This window comes from Otolemur garnettii, unplaced genomic scaffold (assembly GCF_000181295.1).
Source record: "Otolemur garnettii isolate 467f Iridium unplaced genomic scaffold, OtoGar3 scaffold00009, whole genome shotgun sequence".
Lineage (NCBI taxonomy): Eukaryota > Metazoa > Chordata > Mammalia > Primates > Galagidae > Otolemur > Otolemur garnettii.
In genome coordinates this window covers 468,910-486,102 of record NW_003852404.1, presented here as the reverse complement: position 1 = coordinate 486,102, position 17,193 = coordinate 468,910, and the positions used below count along the sequence as shown (strand labels likewise).

At 33.9% G+C, this 17,193-nt stretch overlaps 1 protein-coding gene across 13 annotated transcripts in view; it reads left to right on the top strand.

The window, feature by feature from the left end:
* KDM6A (lysine demethylase 6A) overlaps positions 1–17,193 on the top strand; it is a 234,202-nt gene that overhangs the window by 174,080 nt on the left and 42,929 nt on the right. For 3 of the 13 annotated variants that reach the window (XM_003783789.2, XM_023509755.1, XM_023509762.1), the window contains 8 exons: positions 555–648; positions 3,148–3,274; positions 8,397–8,495; positions 8,638–8,857; positions 10,005–10,160; positions 10,722–10,817; positions 11,750–11,851; positions 12,588–12,983. In XM_003783789.2, coding sequence (XP_003783837.1) covers positions 555–648; positions 3,148–3,274; positions 8,397–8,495; positions 8,638–8,857; positions 10,005–10,160; positions 10,722–10,817; positions 11,750–11,851; positions 12,588–12,983 — 1,290 coding nt within the window. Of the gene's footprint in view, positions 1–554; positions 649–3,147; positions 3,275–8,396; positions 8,496–8,637; positions 8,858–9,418; positions 9,554–10,004; positions 10,161–10,721; positions 10,818–11,749; positions 11,852–12,587; positions 12,984–17,193 lie in introns of all 13 variants that reach the window. The other 10 variants (XM_003783787.2, XM_023509756.1, XM_023509761.1 and 7 more) reach the window with 7 other exon arrangements.

The following is a 17,193-nucleotide window of genomic DNA, read 5'->3' as shown; positions in this document are numbered from 1 at the left end:
TTAGACTATCACTATGGGACTTTTTATGTATTTACAATCATAATGTATTATAAATATTTTCACAGGACATTTTATATACCAGAAACCGTATCTTTAGAACTTGGATATTAACTACTTTTATACCTCTTTAGATTTTGTTACAGTGTATTTGGCATGTGCTTTATTGTTTATTGAATTGCTTGGAAACTTGCTGTTTCTGAACGAATTATGCCCTTGAAGGTATAATACTTCTCTGGCTTTATTAGTGGTGTTGAGATCATTTGTGTTACTAAATTTGAAATGATTTTTAACTATAGATTTGGAGAAATTTTAAAAGGTCATATTTTAATGATACTTTGTTATAATGAATATCAGTTTTACTGGTGTTAGGTACTCTGAAACAAGGCCTATTACTCAGAGCTATCTAGTGTTAAAGAAACTGTAAGGGAATCGGCACTTTTTTATTTCAGTTTTTAAAAAAATATGCTCAAGTATCACTATTGTGTAATTCTGAATATATAAGGTAGTTATTTAAGGATGAATTTTATTCTTCTCTAAATCTCTTTGTTTTCTAGAGGAAATATCATTCTGCTAAGGAAGCTTATGAACAACTTTTGCAGACAGAAAACCTTTCTGCACAAGTAAAAGCAACTGTCTTACAACAGTTAGGTATGTTATATATACATTTAGTGTATTACTAGTGCTTCTCTTAACCATGCCAGGGATGGCACATATGTAGCTTTTGTATTTTATTCCCTTTCTTTCCTTTGTTCAGAGTTGCTAATATAATTATTCTGAATCCAACGTATTTCTACCTCTGCTGAGCATTGTCCATCTCACAGTATATCTCTATAATGTTGCTAGGTATTACTCCCTAGTATTTAACCCATGGGGCAAGGAAGTATTCATTCATTCAGAATACTTTCTTTGTGCATTCAGTGAAGTTCTGATTTACCTAAAGCCATTTAGTGGTTGGTGAGCTTGCTTTCATAGCTTTATAACTATAAAACATTTTATCTAAACATTATAGAACACCTAACAGTAAGGTTTCTTTAAGCATTCAATTCTATTCCAATGTGGAGCATGAGGGAATCTAGGCATTTGGATATCATATGTCACTGTCATGAGAAAGTTAATAAAAAGGATCCCCAACATTATTGAGCCATGTTTTTAATCCACATTTAGTATTTGGGTTGTTTCTCAGTTTTGTTATTGGTCTGGGCAAATTGTTTTTAATTTTTAATCAACATTGTAGTAATATGAGTATTTTCATAATGTAATTATTTTTATATGATTTTAGAGTTTTTAGATTTTATCATTTATCTTCATAATGTTGATGCATATCATCATTAATTATGCCAGCTACATTTCTTATAAAACCTTTGTTTTTAGTTTGTTTTTAATGTCAGCTATTAGAATTTTGAGTTGTCTGTACATCTATGCATCATGGACATATCAGAGTATTTATTTTTAATGAATCATACATAATTGTGTTTGAGTACTGTGGATTTGTATCTTTAAATTAAAACAACTATTAGCATAGCAAAAAAAGGTACTAAGTAAAAAGAGTATCTTCAGAATAAATAGCTTAATCATTCAGTTAATATATGAATATGAGCTGCATTTTATCCACTCTTATAATTGTTAAGTTTTTATGCATTTTAGCTTTACTGAAAAATGTATCAACTGCAAAAATGTATACAGCTTTAAAATTTAAGAAAGTGATTGAAATAATTTTGGTTTTACTTATGTCTAAATCATTACCTCTCCTCTTTGGCAATGGCTTATCATGTATTTTAGAGTGTAAGTTAACTTTCATGCTTTTGAATAGAAAAATACTTCTCTGATTGAGTCTAACTTATGCTTACATCAATCCTTCCTATTTGATTGTCACTATTGTTGAAGCAGCTTTTCAGAGCCTGTGTTCTAGGTCTTTTTCTTCCCAGTAGTAATAGGAGAGATAGAGGAGGACAAATAAATAAATGTGTAGTTGACTTAAACTTCCATAAGACATGGTAGTTGAGTTTCCTTAAAATATCGTTTGGAGCACAGGAAATAAGTGTCAGAAAATAAGGGTCCTTGTTTGTTAAATATATTATAGACTATACACAAAGAACAGAGCTAATTTTATAGACTTGAATTGATTGACAACTGAAATGTGATTCATGAAGCAAATTAAACCAAATTGTTCTCGTTTGTCTTGAAGGATTAGAATATCCTAGTCCATGATCTGATCTTTAGATTTATAACATAGCCATCTAGTTCTAAATTTATTTATTAAATTAACATCTATGAGCTAAGCACTGTGGCTTTTGCTTGTAATCCCAACACTTTCGGGGAGGCCAAGGTGGGAGGATCACCTTGAGGCTAGGAGTTTAAGGCCAGCCTGGGCAATGTAGCAAGACCGCATCTCTTTTAATACATTTAAAAAGTATTAAATGAGCACAGTGATGCATATCTATAGTCCTAGGTACTCAAAAGGCTAAGGCAGGAGGATTACTCAAGCCCAGGAATTCAAGGCTATAGAGCATGCCACTGCAGATCTTCCACTGACAGAGTACGATTCTTGCCTCTTAAAAATAAACAAAAACATTTTTAGTAATCATAACATTGGAACACACTTTTCTAATAGCCTTGGAGTTTTTAAAATTATATAGTTTTTATTTTATATAGAATGTGAATATATGTAGCCAATGCCAAATGAGGTAGAGTTATGTGTACTTTTGACACTGAACCATAGTCTTGTAATTATTCTTTGGAAGTAAACATTGGGTTAATAGAGTAATTTGGAGATTCTTAAAATGTCATGTTAATTTATTTTTACATAGAGCCATAAATATGACTTAACATTTTTATATTCTTTGTCTCATAACTTGGAATTTTTTCAAATATCAAAATTAGAAAGGAGGATCTATGCTTTATAATCTTAACAGTTAAGTCAGTGCTTAAAATTGTTTTACTATTTCTTGAATGAAAGCTCTTCACAACTTTTACAGTACCTTAATGAGAAACATGCTTTCTTATGGCCAGAATTGGCAGTTATAAATTTTGCTAGTGTGTATTTCAAACTAAATTAATAAATTGACTTTGTTTTCTGCTTTGCATTCTTAAAAAAATAGAAAACTAATTAAGTCACTTATGTATATATTTTTAAATCATTCACTATAGGTTGGATGCATCACACTGTAGATCTCCTGGGAGATAAAGCTGCCAAGGAAAGCTATGCTATTCAATATCTCCAAAAGTCCTTGGAAGCAGATCCTAATTCTGGCCAGTCCTGGTATTTCCTTGGAAGGTGAGACTTACCATGTAGTAATTTTTCAGTGAACTTTTAAAAATGTCTCTCCTTCTGATTTTTAGTATTTTCTTTATATATCTATTTAATGGAACAGAATTTCTCATCTGCCTTATGACTACTAGTGGCCAGTGGAACCTTATTATTTATAATTCTGATTGATAACGTATAACTTAGAATGAATGTATTTGATTAATAGTAAATCATAAATCACAGTTTGACTTGAAATTTTGCAGTGAGAAAGTAGATACGTTACTATTGGATTTGTTAGAAAGGAGAAGTGACATGTAATAAAAATAGTGAAAATAATTTTGTGCACATTTATAAACGTTCCTCCATACTTTTCAAACACTGAATGTCTGGATTGTGCTTGATGATGATCTGAATGATACTTTATATATGTTCTAATAGATTATAGTTTTGGACCATCATCAGATTGTATTTTATCTCCATTTTGCCTTTAGCTTTCATGATTATGGTAGAAAGATCAATGTAGTAGGAGCCAAAACACTTAGATTGATATCCTCGCTCACCTATTTGTACAATCTTGGATGTTACAATTAAACCTCTAAAAGCCTCAATTTTTGATTAACTTATTAAATAAAAGGATTATATTACAGCATTGGTCCTCAATGGGAGGCTTTTTTTTAACCTTGTGTGGGGGGGAGGTATTTCACAATGTCTGAAGACTTGTTGCTTATCACAAGTGTGGGGAGTACTACTATCATTTAGTAGGTAGAAACTGGGGATGCTGCTAAACATCCTACAATGCACAGCACAGCCCTGTGCAACAAAGAATTACCTGGCTCCAAATGTCAGTGATGCTGCAATTGAGAGTCCCTGGGTTAGATTATCTGTTAGGTACCTTCCTACTCTAAAGGTTTTAGTTTTATGATTTCTTTTGAAATAATCCTATTTGTTTTTAAGTTTTCTTTTTTACATAGGAATATTATGAGTAAAATTGCCATATAATAACATTGAATTTTAAATTATATGGTTTCAGTTTTCCTTTAGATATAAAAAAGTATACTTGTATAAGAGAATAATATTGTTTGTTTTGAAAAATATTTGATTACTCAATAATGTATAATACGAGTTGAGCAGGAAAGTACCTATTTTTTGGCACGAATTTTTTAATTCCTCCCCAGGGTTATAAAATACTCTAATTTGTGCTACTCCTAAATAAAGCTTTTGAGGGTCCACACTGTCTTTCTCTTCTATGAAAGCAGAAACAGGATCTTACTATTTTTGTGTCTTTCTGCCTGGCAAAGTGGTTATTCAATAAGCAAAATAAATGAACTAACTAAACTTCATTAGATTTTGGAGCTGGCACTGTTACTACTATTAATTAATGTTATAGAGTATGAGGCTTCTTATAATGACTGTAAAGGAGATCTGGTACTGGAAAGTAGGGGTACCTAGTCATCTCTAGTTTTTGGTTTTATATATGAAAATGTCTTTTGACTTAGATTAAAAGGAATGTATTCTAGAAAGTATTTTCCTTCTGACTTAAGATAAAGATTAATAGTTTAATACAACATAATAGTGTGGAGTCTTTTTGTAGTTTTTGGCTGGGGCTGGGTTTGAACCTGCTACCTCCAGCATATGGGGCTGGTGCCCTGCTCCTTTGAGCCACAGGCACCGCCCCGTGGATGTCTTTTTAGTGTAATTTTTAAAATTTACATTCTAGTTACATAAAAGTAATATATAATAGGCCATGTCAGTATAATTTTGAGCTTCAGCAAGCAGTGTTTTATAGAAGTGTTGCCCATTACCCCCCAGTTAACGGATTTTACATTTTAAAATGTGGCAGTATTTTTAATTTAGCCTTTTAGGGTAAATTTTTCAAATCTACACTTTTCCTGACTTCTCAAATGACTAATACTTAACCACAATTTAACTTGGCTTTGGGTTCAAGATTATCATTTTAGACATTTATTATTTTTCATCTGTAATAATAAAGTTCTGAGTCTGTTTTAGACTTAATTTTACTTCTACTGCCTTCTAGTTTGTTGCTTCTAATCTGTTTATTGTGAGAAAAAATGCAAATAAATTGTATTTTAGAAGTTTTAAAACTCTTAATGAAGACCTCAAATGTCAGTAAGAAACTTTGGGATTTGATGACCCTGATATTTCTGAGGCTTTTTATCACTTATTACTTAACTTTGCATTCAGGTCTGTGTTAAAGATTGAATGTATTCATAATTTGGCATGTGCATATCAAAGTGAAATTGTAATGTAATATTCTGTTATACTACCACCAGTCATTGACTGTATAATCACAGAACAGTAGTGTGTTAAAACTGGGAAGGACCAGAGAGGTCACCTAGTTCACCCTGTAAATCTTGTCCTTTTACAGTTGTAAAAAGTAGTAAAAAGTAGTTTCATAGGAGAAAAATGTTTTATTCAAGGTCCCATAGTTAGTACCACAGCAGGGACTTAGATCCTAAGTTCACCTAGGTCTTTTTTAATTACACAAGGTGGGATGTGAGGGCAATCTGGCTGTGACATCTGTCACCCCATTGATTGCCAGGTTTGATTCAGCTGATCTGGCTGGCTAGGCAGGTGTCCCCTTCCTCCTTCACTGTTTGTGTGTTCCTTCCAAAGCTGCATGCTTGGTCGAAGAGAATAACCTTCCCCCGATAGCAGAGGACTGCTCTTCGGTCAAGGGTATATGAGTAGCTGCAGTCCCCTGCTAGAACCTCCAAACAAGCTATTAATTACACAAGGCTGTCTCTGAGGAACCTAGTTAACCTGTAATTAATTACCTAGTTTTATTACAGGAAATGTGGTTGGTTGATTGCACTGGGACATCTGTATTTGGGCACATTGGTTTCCTACTTTGTAGGAATGGAATATGGAAACATTGGTTTTGAGAAGTACTGCTTATTTCTCCCAGTAGTTAGGCACATTTGTCCATAAATCTGATAGACAAATTTGGCTTTGATTTAACAACAAAGGGAGCATGTTTTCTTCTATCTATTGAGCGTTCCCTTTCTCTCTGGTTTCTGTCCCTGTTTAGTACTGGCATTGACATTGTTGCTGACCTTTTCTGATGAATTTTTTTTTTTTTGTCATAAAACAGTTAGTACCATGACACTCAACTGAGAGTGATAAAGTGAAACTCTGTATCTTAAAAAAAAAAAAAAAAAAAAACCAACATTTTGCAGATGCCCTGGAACTGCCTTCTCTGACTTAATCACTGACATTTCTTATATCTTTCAATCCATGAGATAAGTGATTCTTTAGGCTTATTTTTATATCTCCCTTGTAAATGTCCTGTGTTCTTACAACCTCTCTTCCAATCATTCCAAATCTAGATTTCTACACTTAAAGATATTCTAACCTGCAGGACCGCATCTCCTGTATTCTTAATGCCCTCATGTTATGTCAAATCAACTTACGATTCTTTTTCTTTTTTTCTTTTTTTTTTTTGAGACAGAGTCTCACTTTGTTGCCCTCAGTAGAGTTCTGTGACATCATAACTCATAGCAACCTAAAATTCTTGGGCACAAACGATCCTCTTGCCTCAGCCTCCCAAGTAGCTGGGACAAGAGGTGCCCACCACAGTGCCCAGCTATTTTTAAAGATGGGGTCTCACTCTTGCTTAGGCTGGTCTCGAACTCCTGAGCTCAAGTAATCCACCCATCCTCAGCCTCCCAGAGTGCTAGGATTACAGGTGTGAGCCAGCACGCCCAGCCATAAGCTTAGGATTCATCATGTTCTTCCCCCAAACCAGCTCCTCCTCCTTTTTTTACTTTACCAAAAATATTGCCCTTTTTTATCTGTTTAATCAGGCTACAGTACTAAATTATAGCCCCTACACCCATGAACAAATTCTAATTAGGGTATTCTTGGGCTGGATTTAAAATTCTCAGCTATTTTGTATTTGCGTTTTCTTATATATACATTAGGTTTTGCTCATGTGAAATGCTTTCTTTCATTTTCTCTGCCTGAATCATTGGATCCCAGATGTCTATGTTACACAAATCAGTAAAATTTCAAAGAATAATTGTGAGCATAAAAATACACTATTTGGAGAAGTAAAGACATGTAAAACTTTTTTGCTGTTTACTATAAGCTAGTGGTGTCCAAAATAAGTGAAATACAGTATAAATATTAGTTTATTGGAAAAACTTTATGTATATAAATGTTATTGTCTTTCCAGTTTGTTTGCCTGGCAGAATTATCATATGCTGACAGGCTATTGGGAATAACTGATCTAAGTGATACACATCTATACATACTTAAATAAATCCTTTATTCTTACCCTCCCCTTTATTGCCTTTCCTAAATCCTAGTTTCTGGTGCTCTTCCCATCCTAAATTCTCAAACCAGTTATTGTCTGTGCTAGTCATTTGATATGGCATCGTGTCTTTTATAAAAATTGTGTGTTCAGTCCTCAACTAAATTGTAATTTCCATTCAGATAGAGGCTGGGTTTTTTTGTTTTGCTTTTTTATTTCCTTTAGTGCCAAGTCCTAAGAAGATCATTTTGGTATTTATAATTTCAGCTGCTGTCTGTGCATTTTTCAGGTGCATCTTCACTAAGAAAATGGCAGGTCCTTGAAACTTTACTTACCTTGCTGTCTTTATTAGTCATGAAATATTGATCTTTATATCTTATACTATTTTTGATACTTGTTTGAGATTAACTGTGTCTTGCATTTGCATTTTTATGAATTAAGAATTATTGCCCTCCGTGGGAAAGGAGAATTAAAATCTGATTCAGCAAATCTTACCAACATGAAGTGTTTTTGTTTATTAACTCTGTGTTCCAACTATACGAAGTATAGGAAACTAGAGATCAAGCTATATAAGAAGGGGGAGTGTTCTGTTCTCAAAATGATAATATTAGAGTAATATGACCTCTATTTTAATAGAGTTCATTAATGCAGCATGCTTTACCACCTATAAGACAGACCACAATATAGTTTGTTGAAGGGCCAATTATAGTGGTCATTATAATTATCAGGCATATATGTACATATAAATAAGTATATTAGCTAATTAGGATTTTAAAACAATTTGCTTTGATAAATAGTCCATCTTTTCAGGAAATAAATTTGATTTAGTATTAATAAAAATTTTCTTGATTTTATTTTTCCCCCCTCCCCTCTCAGGTGCTATTCAAGTATTGGGAAAGTTCAGGATGCCTTTATATCTTACAGGCAGTCTATTGATAAATCAGAAGCAAGTGCAGATACATGGTGTTCAATAGGGTAAGATTTTGTATAAAAATAATGGAAATTTGATGCACAAAGATAGTTGTATCACATATACATGTATTGTACTTTAAAGTCATGTTATAAAACTAAGCAGTTCTTCTTATTCAACTTATTTTTTCTTAATTTCTCTTTCCAGTGTGCTATATCAGCAGCAAAATCAGCCTATGGATGCTTTACAGGCCTATATATGTGCTGTACAGTTGGACCATGGCCATGCTGCAGCCTGGATGGACCTAGGCACTCTTTATGAATCCTGCAACCAACCTCAGGATGCCATTAAATGCTACTTAAATGCAACTAGAAGCAAAAGTTGTAGTAATACCTCTGCACTTGCAGCACGAATTAAGTATTTACAGGTAAAATTTTTAAACAGCCGTTTTTTAAAAGCCACATATTTCCCCAGGACACTCAGGCAGGAGGAGGGTGGCTGGAAAGTTTGTCTAGTTGTGTTTTGATGTCTATAATCTGTTTCCATATTTTGTAAACATACCATAGCTTGTAATATTATTTTACTTTTCATTTTAAGTAAGATATGAAGTATTTTAAAAGATGCTCTTTTGCACATTTACTCTGTCGATGCATATTAATTTACATAATTTTTTTCTATGTGCTGTCTACATTTTTAAGTTGTCATAGCATTTTAGAGAAGAGAACACAAACACTGTCTTTCACTTTTGCTTGGAGTTTCATGAGAAGACAGCTATGAGAACTCTGAAAACAGAGCTTAGCTTTGTTTTGATTCTCACAAAGGTTTATATTCCGGTTCCCCTCTTTATATTTAGTGTCTTCTGAAGTCCCAAATTTATAATCTATTTTCTTTTAAAAGCAATTAGCTATAGGATTTAGGAAGATTTAGTGGACTTGCTCTTACTCAAGTAGGCTTGTGTTAAATTTGCTTTTTACATAATTTTTCCTAGGCTCAGTTGTGTAACCTTCCACAAGGTAGTCTACAGAATAAAACTAAATTACTTCCTAGTATTGAGGAGGCATGGAGCCTACCAATCCCCGCAGAGCTTACCTCCAGGCAGGGTGCCATGAACACAGCACAGCAGGTGAGAAGTTGGGTTATGTTCTGCAGGTGCCCAGCTTTAAGGGTTCTTTTCAATCTCTAGTGGTCAAGCTTAATTTACTAAGCACAGGAGGCTTTTGTTAATGAAAAGCCTTTTGATTTAATTGCAAAGGGAATCTACATCAAAATAAAACTCCCTCTCAAATGGGAGGAAATTTTGGGGTACCAACTTAGAACCTTTGTGCATTTTCATGATTTTAAAGGAGATTTCTTAAAGTAATGCCACAGTGGTTTATTTAATTTTTAAAGCAAGGTTTTCAAAGGAAGGCACACATTTTTCCATTGATGATTCATTTGACTTTGACTTTCAGTAATTGCAATCAGCGATGTCCACATAGCCTTGAAAAGTATGCAGCTTGTAAAGTTTTATGATTTGAAGGAATGAATTAAGAACATATAGAACCCTATTTTTGTCTTCCTTCTGTGATTCTTAGGCATGTAAACCTCATCATCCAAATACTGAAGCTGTATTAGGCCTCAGTCAAACACCAATTTCACAGCAATCCTTGCCACTACACACGATTCCTTCTAGCCAAGTAGATGACCTGTCCAGTCCTGCCAAGAGGAAAAGAACATCTAGTCCAACAAAGGTATATGTTTTAGAGAAATAGAAAATCCCAGTCATAAAAGAAGCTTCAACTGCCCTGAAATTGTGCAGTTTGAACATCTCTTGTTCTTTATTTTAAATTTGTGGACATCAAAGAGGTGAAAAGTTTGAATTTTTCCATCCCAAAATCTAAGGATCATATTTGAATATAGAAAGTAGGGATAAATTAGCATTCATCAAATCATTTTATTCATCTCCCTGCCGTTAAGATCTCAGCACACTTTTCATCATCACTTTTTACTGACATTGAAATAAATTTAATGTTGAATCTAGTGGACATTATGGTATTTAGGCTAGCCGTTTGGGCCATAGTTTTGGGGTGGGCCTTTTTGGGTGGTTTATTAAAAGAATCAATATTTTTTAAAATTTGTGCTTTCTAAATTTAATGTGCATGTAAAATTATTTTTTAAAATTTAATGTTGTAACATCTTTTTATATATAAATATTCTAATTCATAGTCATTTTGCCTCTACTAGTCATTATTATTAACTATGGATTTAACCAAATATTCTTTAATTTTTTTTTTCCCATCAATTTTCCTCAGAGTACTTCTGATAATTGGAGTGGTGGCCATGCTGTGTCACATCCTCCAGTACAGCAGCAAGCTCATTCATGGTGTTTGACACCACAAAAATTACAGGTATGTGAGATTTGTTTTTTCAGAGATTGTTTTTGTCTGTTAAAAAGGAGTAAAGTTAGCAAATTTTTAGTTCTTTAAGTATTAATTCTTAATAGTTGAATGGCAGTAAACTCAATATGCACATAAGTAAAGTGAGCCTACATTTGTCAGAATAAAGGAGGTAATTCATTTTTGTTTTTCACTTGTTTTTAGTGTCTTTTCTTAAGTAGGTAATACATTCACATGGTTCAAACTTCATTAAGTATGAATATAGGTTATATAGGGCAAAGTCCCCTTTCAACTTCTACCCCACTCACTTAGTTTTCCTCGTAACACACAGCTGGTATTATTAGTTTCTTATCTATCTTTCTAGAGATATATATGTATAGCAAATGTTCATCCCTATCTCTCATTTATTATTTTTCTCTTTATGTATGCAAATGGTAGAATGCTATATATGCTGTTAACAATGTATTTTATAGACTATGTCAATATGTGAAGAGCTTCCTTGTTCTTTTAGGGTCACATTTTTTTTTTTATATAGATGTTATAACCTTTATTTATAGAAGATCACTAGTTTTAGACATTCAGATTATCTTCAGACTTTTCCTATTCCAAACAGTGCTGTGTTTACCATACCAGTCATAACATATTTTTAAGCTTAAAGAGCTTTCTGGTGAATACTGAAGAATATTTTGTGAATGAGTAAAATTTCATGCCCATCTACCTCAAAGAACTCATAGTAAAGTTGTGCAGGTGAATGCTTCGTTCTTTCTTACATTTCTCGAACTTACATCATTTATTGGGATGGATGACTATGGATCAGAAATCCGTGTCTTTGATTAGATATTGGGTCTGAGTTTATCTAGTCATTTCAGGGAAAGGTTGCTTAGAACAGCGGTCTTGTTTTTTAGCTGTATCTTTGACTATACTCTCCTTTTTTCCTCTTCTAGCACTTGGAACAGCTTCGCGCAAATAGAAATAATTTAAATCCAGCACAGAAACTGATGCTGGAACAGCTGGAAAGTCAGTTTCTCTTAATGCAACAACACCAAGTGTGTACAGTATTTTTAACATTTTGAGTATTTTTATTAACTTGAACATCATGTTAGAGCACATTTATGCCCACTTCTACTTGGTACCATTATTTGATGGAATTTAGTAATATGAGCTTCTTAAAATGCTGACAATAGAGATTTTAGAAAAAAGCAAGTATAAATTCAAGATTGAACATAATACTTTGTATTTTATTATTTACATGATATTTCACACATGTATTCTAAGGATTTATTCATATGGTTAGTACTTAACAACCTATCCTAAACTGTGGTTGGTGGTCTTTAGGGCTTGCTTAGTTTGGAGGCTCTGGCTTAAATGTAATGGAATGAAATTTTGATGTTCCTTATTTTGTGATTCAGAATAGGATCTACAAATTCAGGAGTCGTTTTTCATAATTTTTGGCTGCTATTTTATGTAATTACTAGTAGGATATTTCTTTAAAGTGAAACAGATTTCTGCTTTTCCAGGAAGCTTATCTAAAAATGAACAGACACAGTTTTTGTTTTTTAAGGGTGTATTTTTCAACCTAGAGCAGTGGTTCTCAACCTTCCTGATGCCATAGCCCTTTAATATAGTTCCATGGGTCACGACCCACAGGTTGAGAACCGCTGACCTAGAGAAATAAAATGTTAGGGGAAAATAAGAGATTCCTTGATTATACATCTTTGCGTTCTGATTCTCTCCCCTATGGACCATACAAACAGCATTTACTTTTTATTTATTTTTTGACAGATGAGACAAACAGGAGTTGCACAGGTACGATCTACTGGAATTCCCAATGGGCCTACAGCTGACTCATCACTGCCTACAAACTCAGTCTCTGGCCAGCAGCCACAGCTTGCTCTGACCAGAGTGCCTAGCGTCTCTCAGCCTGGAGTCCGTCCTGCCTGCCCTGGGCAGCCTTTGGCCAATGGACCCTTTTCTGCAGGCCATGTTCCTGGTAGCACATCAAGAACGCTGGGAAGTACAGACACTATTTTGATAGGCAATAATCACATAACAGGAAGTGGAAGTAATGGAAACGTGCCTTACCTGCAGCGAAACGCACTCACTCTACCTCATAACCGCACAAACCTGACCAGCAGCGCAGAGGAGCCGTGGAAAAACCAACTATCTAACTCCACTCAGGTAATAGGAGGACTATCTGCCTGTCTTTATTTGGTTTTGTACGTTTTGAGAGAAGAAAGGAAAAAAAGCTTGAGAAACTGTTTTTATAAGAACTTTGTAGCACTGTAATGTTATTACTACATTGCGATTCATTATGTACATATATGAGTCTATTTTCTTTTTCTTTCAAAAATTTTTGTAGACAGATAATCTGGCAAATTCACAAAGGAAGAAGAAAATAGATCATATAATCCCCCAAACCCACTGTTAATTTATAATGGCACCATAAGCTTATTTATATAATGTTACTTAGTTCATTCTTGCATATATCATCTACTTAAAATCAAGTATTGTGCTGGGTGTTAGGTATTAACTTTAGTGTGAGAAAAAGACTAGTAAAGAAACAGTTTACCATAAATGTCTGTGGAGTATGACTTTGGTGGGAAAGTGCTATCAGAGTACGTAGGAGGGCATATGACCAAGATATTAGAGTCTCCAGGAATTAGAGAATTTGGGAAGTGAGAAGACTGGCAAAGTGTGCCTAATGGGTAGATTATAAAGAGGGAGAGTGAAACGGAAGAGGTAAGAAGAGACGAAGTCTTGAAGGCAAAGTGGAGCCACCGAAGTTTTTGAAACAGTAATGAATTGCATGAATATTGTTTTTCATGAAAGAAATGGGTCATAATTTATTCCGTTTTCATACTATTATTAGATATTTACTAAGTTTTTACTTCAATTTACATGCATAGTATTTTGGATTGTTTTCATAGTATTGGTACTCCAAAGTAGAATTTAAGGGCCAAATGTAAGCTTTAAAAACAATGTTCTCAATACATATTCCTTAATTATGTATATTTTTATTAGTTTCTTCTGAGAAATATTTGGCTGATTTCTGATTAGTCTTTTATTATTGGTAAAACTGAAATAAGTTCTAAGACTTAAGTTTATTCCTGAAGTACTATTCTTCATGGGACCATTTCACTTATAGAGTGATTAGTAGTTTTATTCATTCTTACAGAAAGGTTCAGCACCTACCAGGTCTATGCCCTTTTGGAGGTTCTAGGAATACATCAGCAAAGAAAATATACTGAAATGTCTTACTTGGGGCAGGTAAACAGACACTAAACAAATAAGCAATATATGTAGAATGTTAGATGATGGTGTGATGAGTGCTATGGACAAAAGTGTATTAGAAAAGGGAGTTGCAGAGTACTGGAAATGGTGGTAGGGCAGTTGGAATTATAAACCGGAAGAGTTAAGGGAAGGCTTCCTTGAAGCATGGCATTTGAATGACCTTAAAAAATTGCAGGAGTCAGCCTTAGAGATACATTGTGATAAGAGTATTCCAGCTATAGAGAGCAGCAAGGAGCAGTGGACCCTAAGGCAGAAGTGTGCTGTGCATATTTGAGGGGAATCAAGGTGGCAAGACAAGGGGTAAGAAGAGAGAGAAATGTTGTCCAGCTAGAAACAGGCTGCATGAATCCTGGTCAGCCTCGTGAGGATCTTGGAGCTTATTTCTGAGTTCAGTGGAAAGCTTTAGGGGGGATTTTGGATGGAATGACATCATCTGACTTCATTTTTACTAGGTCCTCCAGATACTCTGTGGATAGACTGCAATAGGCAACTGTAAAATAGTGTGACCCATTTGGAGATTACATCTATAATCCAAATTAAAAAGATGATGGTGGCTCCCAATGGCAGTAGTAGATAATAGTTAGCTTTTGGGTATGTTTGGAAGTTAAAGCCAACAAGATTACCTAATAGAATGGAGTATGAGAAAGAAAAGTCCCAACTAGTCTAACCAACTACCAGGATGTCTGAGACTGGATGGGATCACCATGGGGTGAGAACAGATTGAACCTTTGGGGCATTCCATTGTAATAGACTAGAAAATTGAAGAACTAGCAAACTAGAATAGAAGAAGATTGACCTGTGAGAGAGTAAGAGATCTAGGAGAATGTGAGTGGCCTGGAAAACAGATGATCAAAGCCTTTCAAGGAGAAGAGGATGTGGTCAAAGTATATATCAAATAATGGTCATAGGTCAAGTAAGGTCAGGTATGGCAGTTGACCATCTGTCGTAATAGGTGACGTTACTGGGGTCAGGAAACTACAAGATGTAGGCAAAATCCACCCTGTAACTTGTGTTTTTTATAGCCAGTGAGCTAAAAATGATTTTTGCATTTTAAAGGATTATAAGAAAAGAATCATGTGTGACACTGGGTGACCCAAAAAACCTAAAATATTTGCTATCTGACTCTTTATAGAAAAGGTCTGCTGACCGTTAGATAAAGGCAGTTTTAGTGGATTATTGGAAGTACACAAGCCAAGTTACAGTTGGCTTCAAGATAAAATGAAAGGAGAAAAACAAAATGAGAATCTCTGCAACTAGACTGGAAGTAGCTAGCACACACACTTAACAGTCATGTGGGCTACATACAGCACGATGCCAGGAGTGCCATTTCTGTATACTGTGACATAAAAGAAGAGGAGAACAACAAGGTGTATCTGAAGGGGAAGTAGGATTAAAAGGTGTTGTTTTGTTTTTTGTTGTCATTTTAAATTTATGGGAGGGAGAAATAACAAAGCGAATGAAAAGATTCTAAGAGGATGGAGAAATTGACAAAGGAGAAAAAGGGGAGAATTGTTAAGAGTAGTAAGAGGATGGGATTTGGGGGATTTAGTGTCTTTAAATGTTAAAAGATTATTGAAAGGATAACATGAGATTTTTATCAAAATGCCTATCATAGTTCTAAGATATACAACTGGCATTTGATGCGAACCTTTGTAATGATTCTAAAGTGTGGTTCTGTTATTTTCTTTTTCATCGCATTTAATTTTCCTGGTTCACTTACTTGCTGAAATTTTCAATAAATACTCTCTTAACCCTATTTTAGAAATCTGTGAAAAACCTCAGTTTGTAGGCCACCAGGCCTCTGTACATGACTGCGAATACTAAGTGGCAAGGAGCCCCAGACTTTGCTTCCCAGGCCCCTCAAGGCCAGTCAGTGTCCATAGGAACTTTATAATTTAGGTAATGAAGTTGAGAAAGTTGTCTTAAGAATAGTGTTGAAAAGTTTCCCCAAATGATGCTGCCTATCACTAGAAGTGGGAAGCCTTTGGTGTTAATGTCATAGACAAAGTATAAAGGGGCTTTTTTGACACCATTATACAAACCTATTCAAATATTTTTCTGAAGTTGAAATGAAAAACAGGTAATCTATAGACCTATATGATATATTGACCTATTAGCTTTTGATTATGGAATCAAAAATACTGTAAATACATATCTGCAGTAATTTACATTACAGTTTTGAATGAATTTATTCAGAATTCGCTTTTAGTAACAAGGTTATCACTTAAGATACAAAAGAAATTACGTGAGCTATAGGTGATTATTCAGCAAGTACTATAAAGAATTTTTAGCTTGAAATACCTTGATTTATAGATAGAGAGGATGTGATAAAATGGTTACTTTGTCACATGTCTGCATGTCATAATCAGTGTATTTGTTAAATGATTAGCCTCTTGAGTTAAATGTTTGATGATTAATGAAATTTTGATACCTTCCCAGACTTCTTTTAATAATATTTTAAATATTTATATGCTTATAATATGCAATATTTTTACTTTGTGAGTTTTCATTTAACTTACAGATTTTGTCTTCTATTATTATGATTGAACTTTTACTTATTCAATCATTTAAAACTAAGTGCACTCTTTTATACGCTCTTTTATACACTCATTGATGTGCTTTCATTGTATCTAGTTTTTTATATAGTTAAGCCTCTTCAGTAGAAACATTATTTAAGATTTTCAGCTTTAAAAACTGGTTTTAGGGGCATCCTAGCTGATTTTTTTTCATCCTAGCTGATTTTAACTAGGTTATTTAATGCAATCTTTGGTATATAAATATCTTGTCATTAGCTAAATTTTTATTTATTTGTTAACTTATTACTGGCAATTTCAACTTTTCAAAAGGCTTTTTAACCTTGCTGCTGGAGTAATTCTCAACTTAAAATGTAATAGTTTTAAGATTTTTTTTTTTCTGGGCATGGAGGTGAGGGTCCATTTATTATTGGGGCTATAAGGTAATATATTAATATATAATTACAGAAATCTTATAAATCCCATACAAGTTACTAGTTTTGACCTGAAATTATAATAATTGAGGAACTATTGAACTATCATTTTATGATTCCAATGTTATTTTAATCAGTACTGCTAAAAAA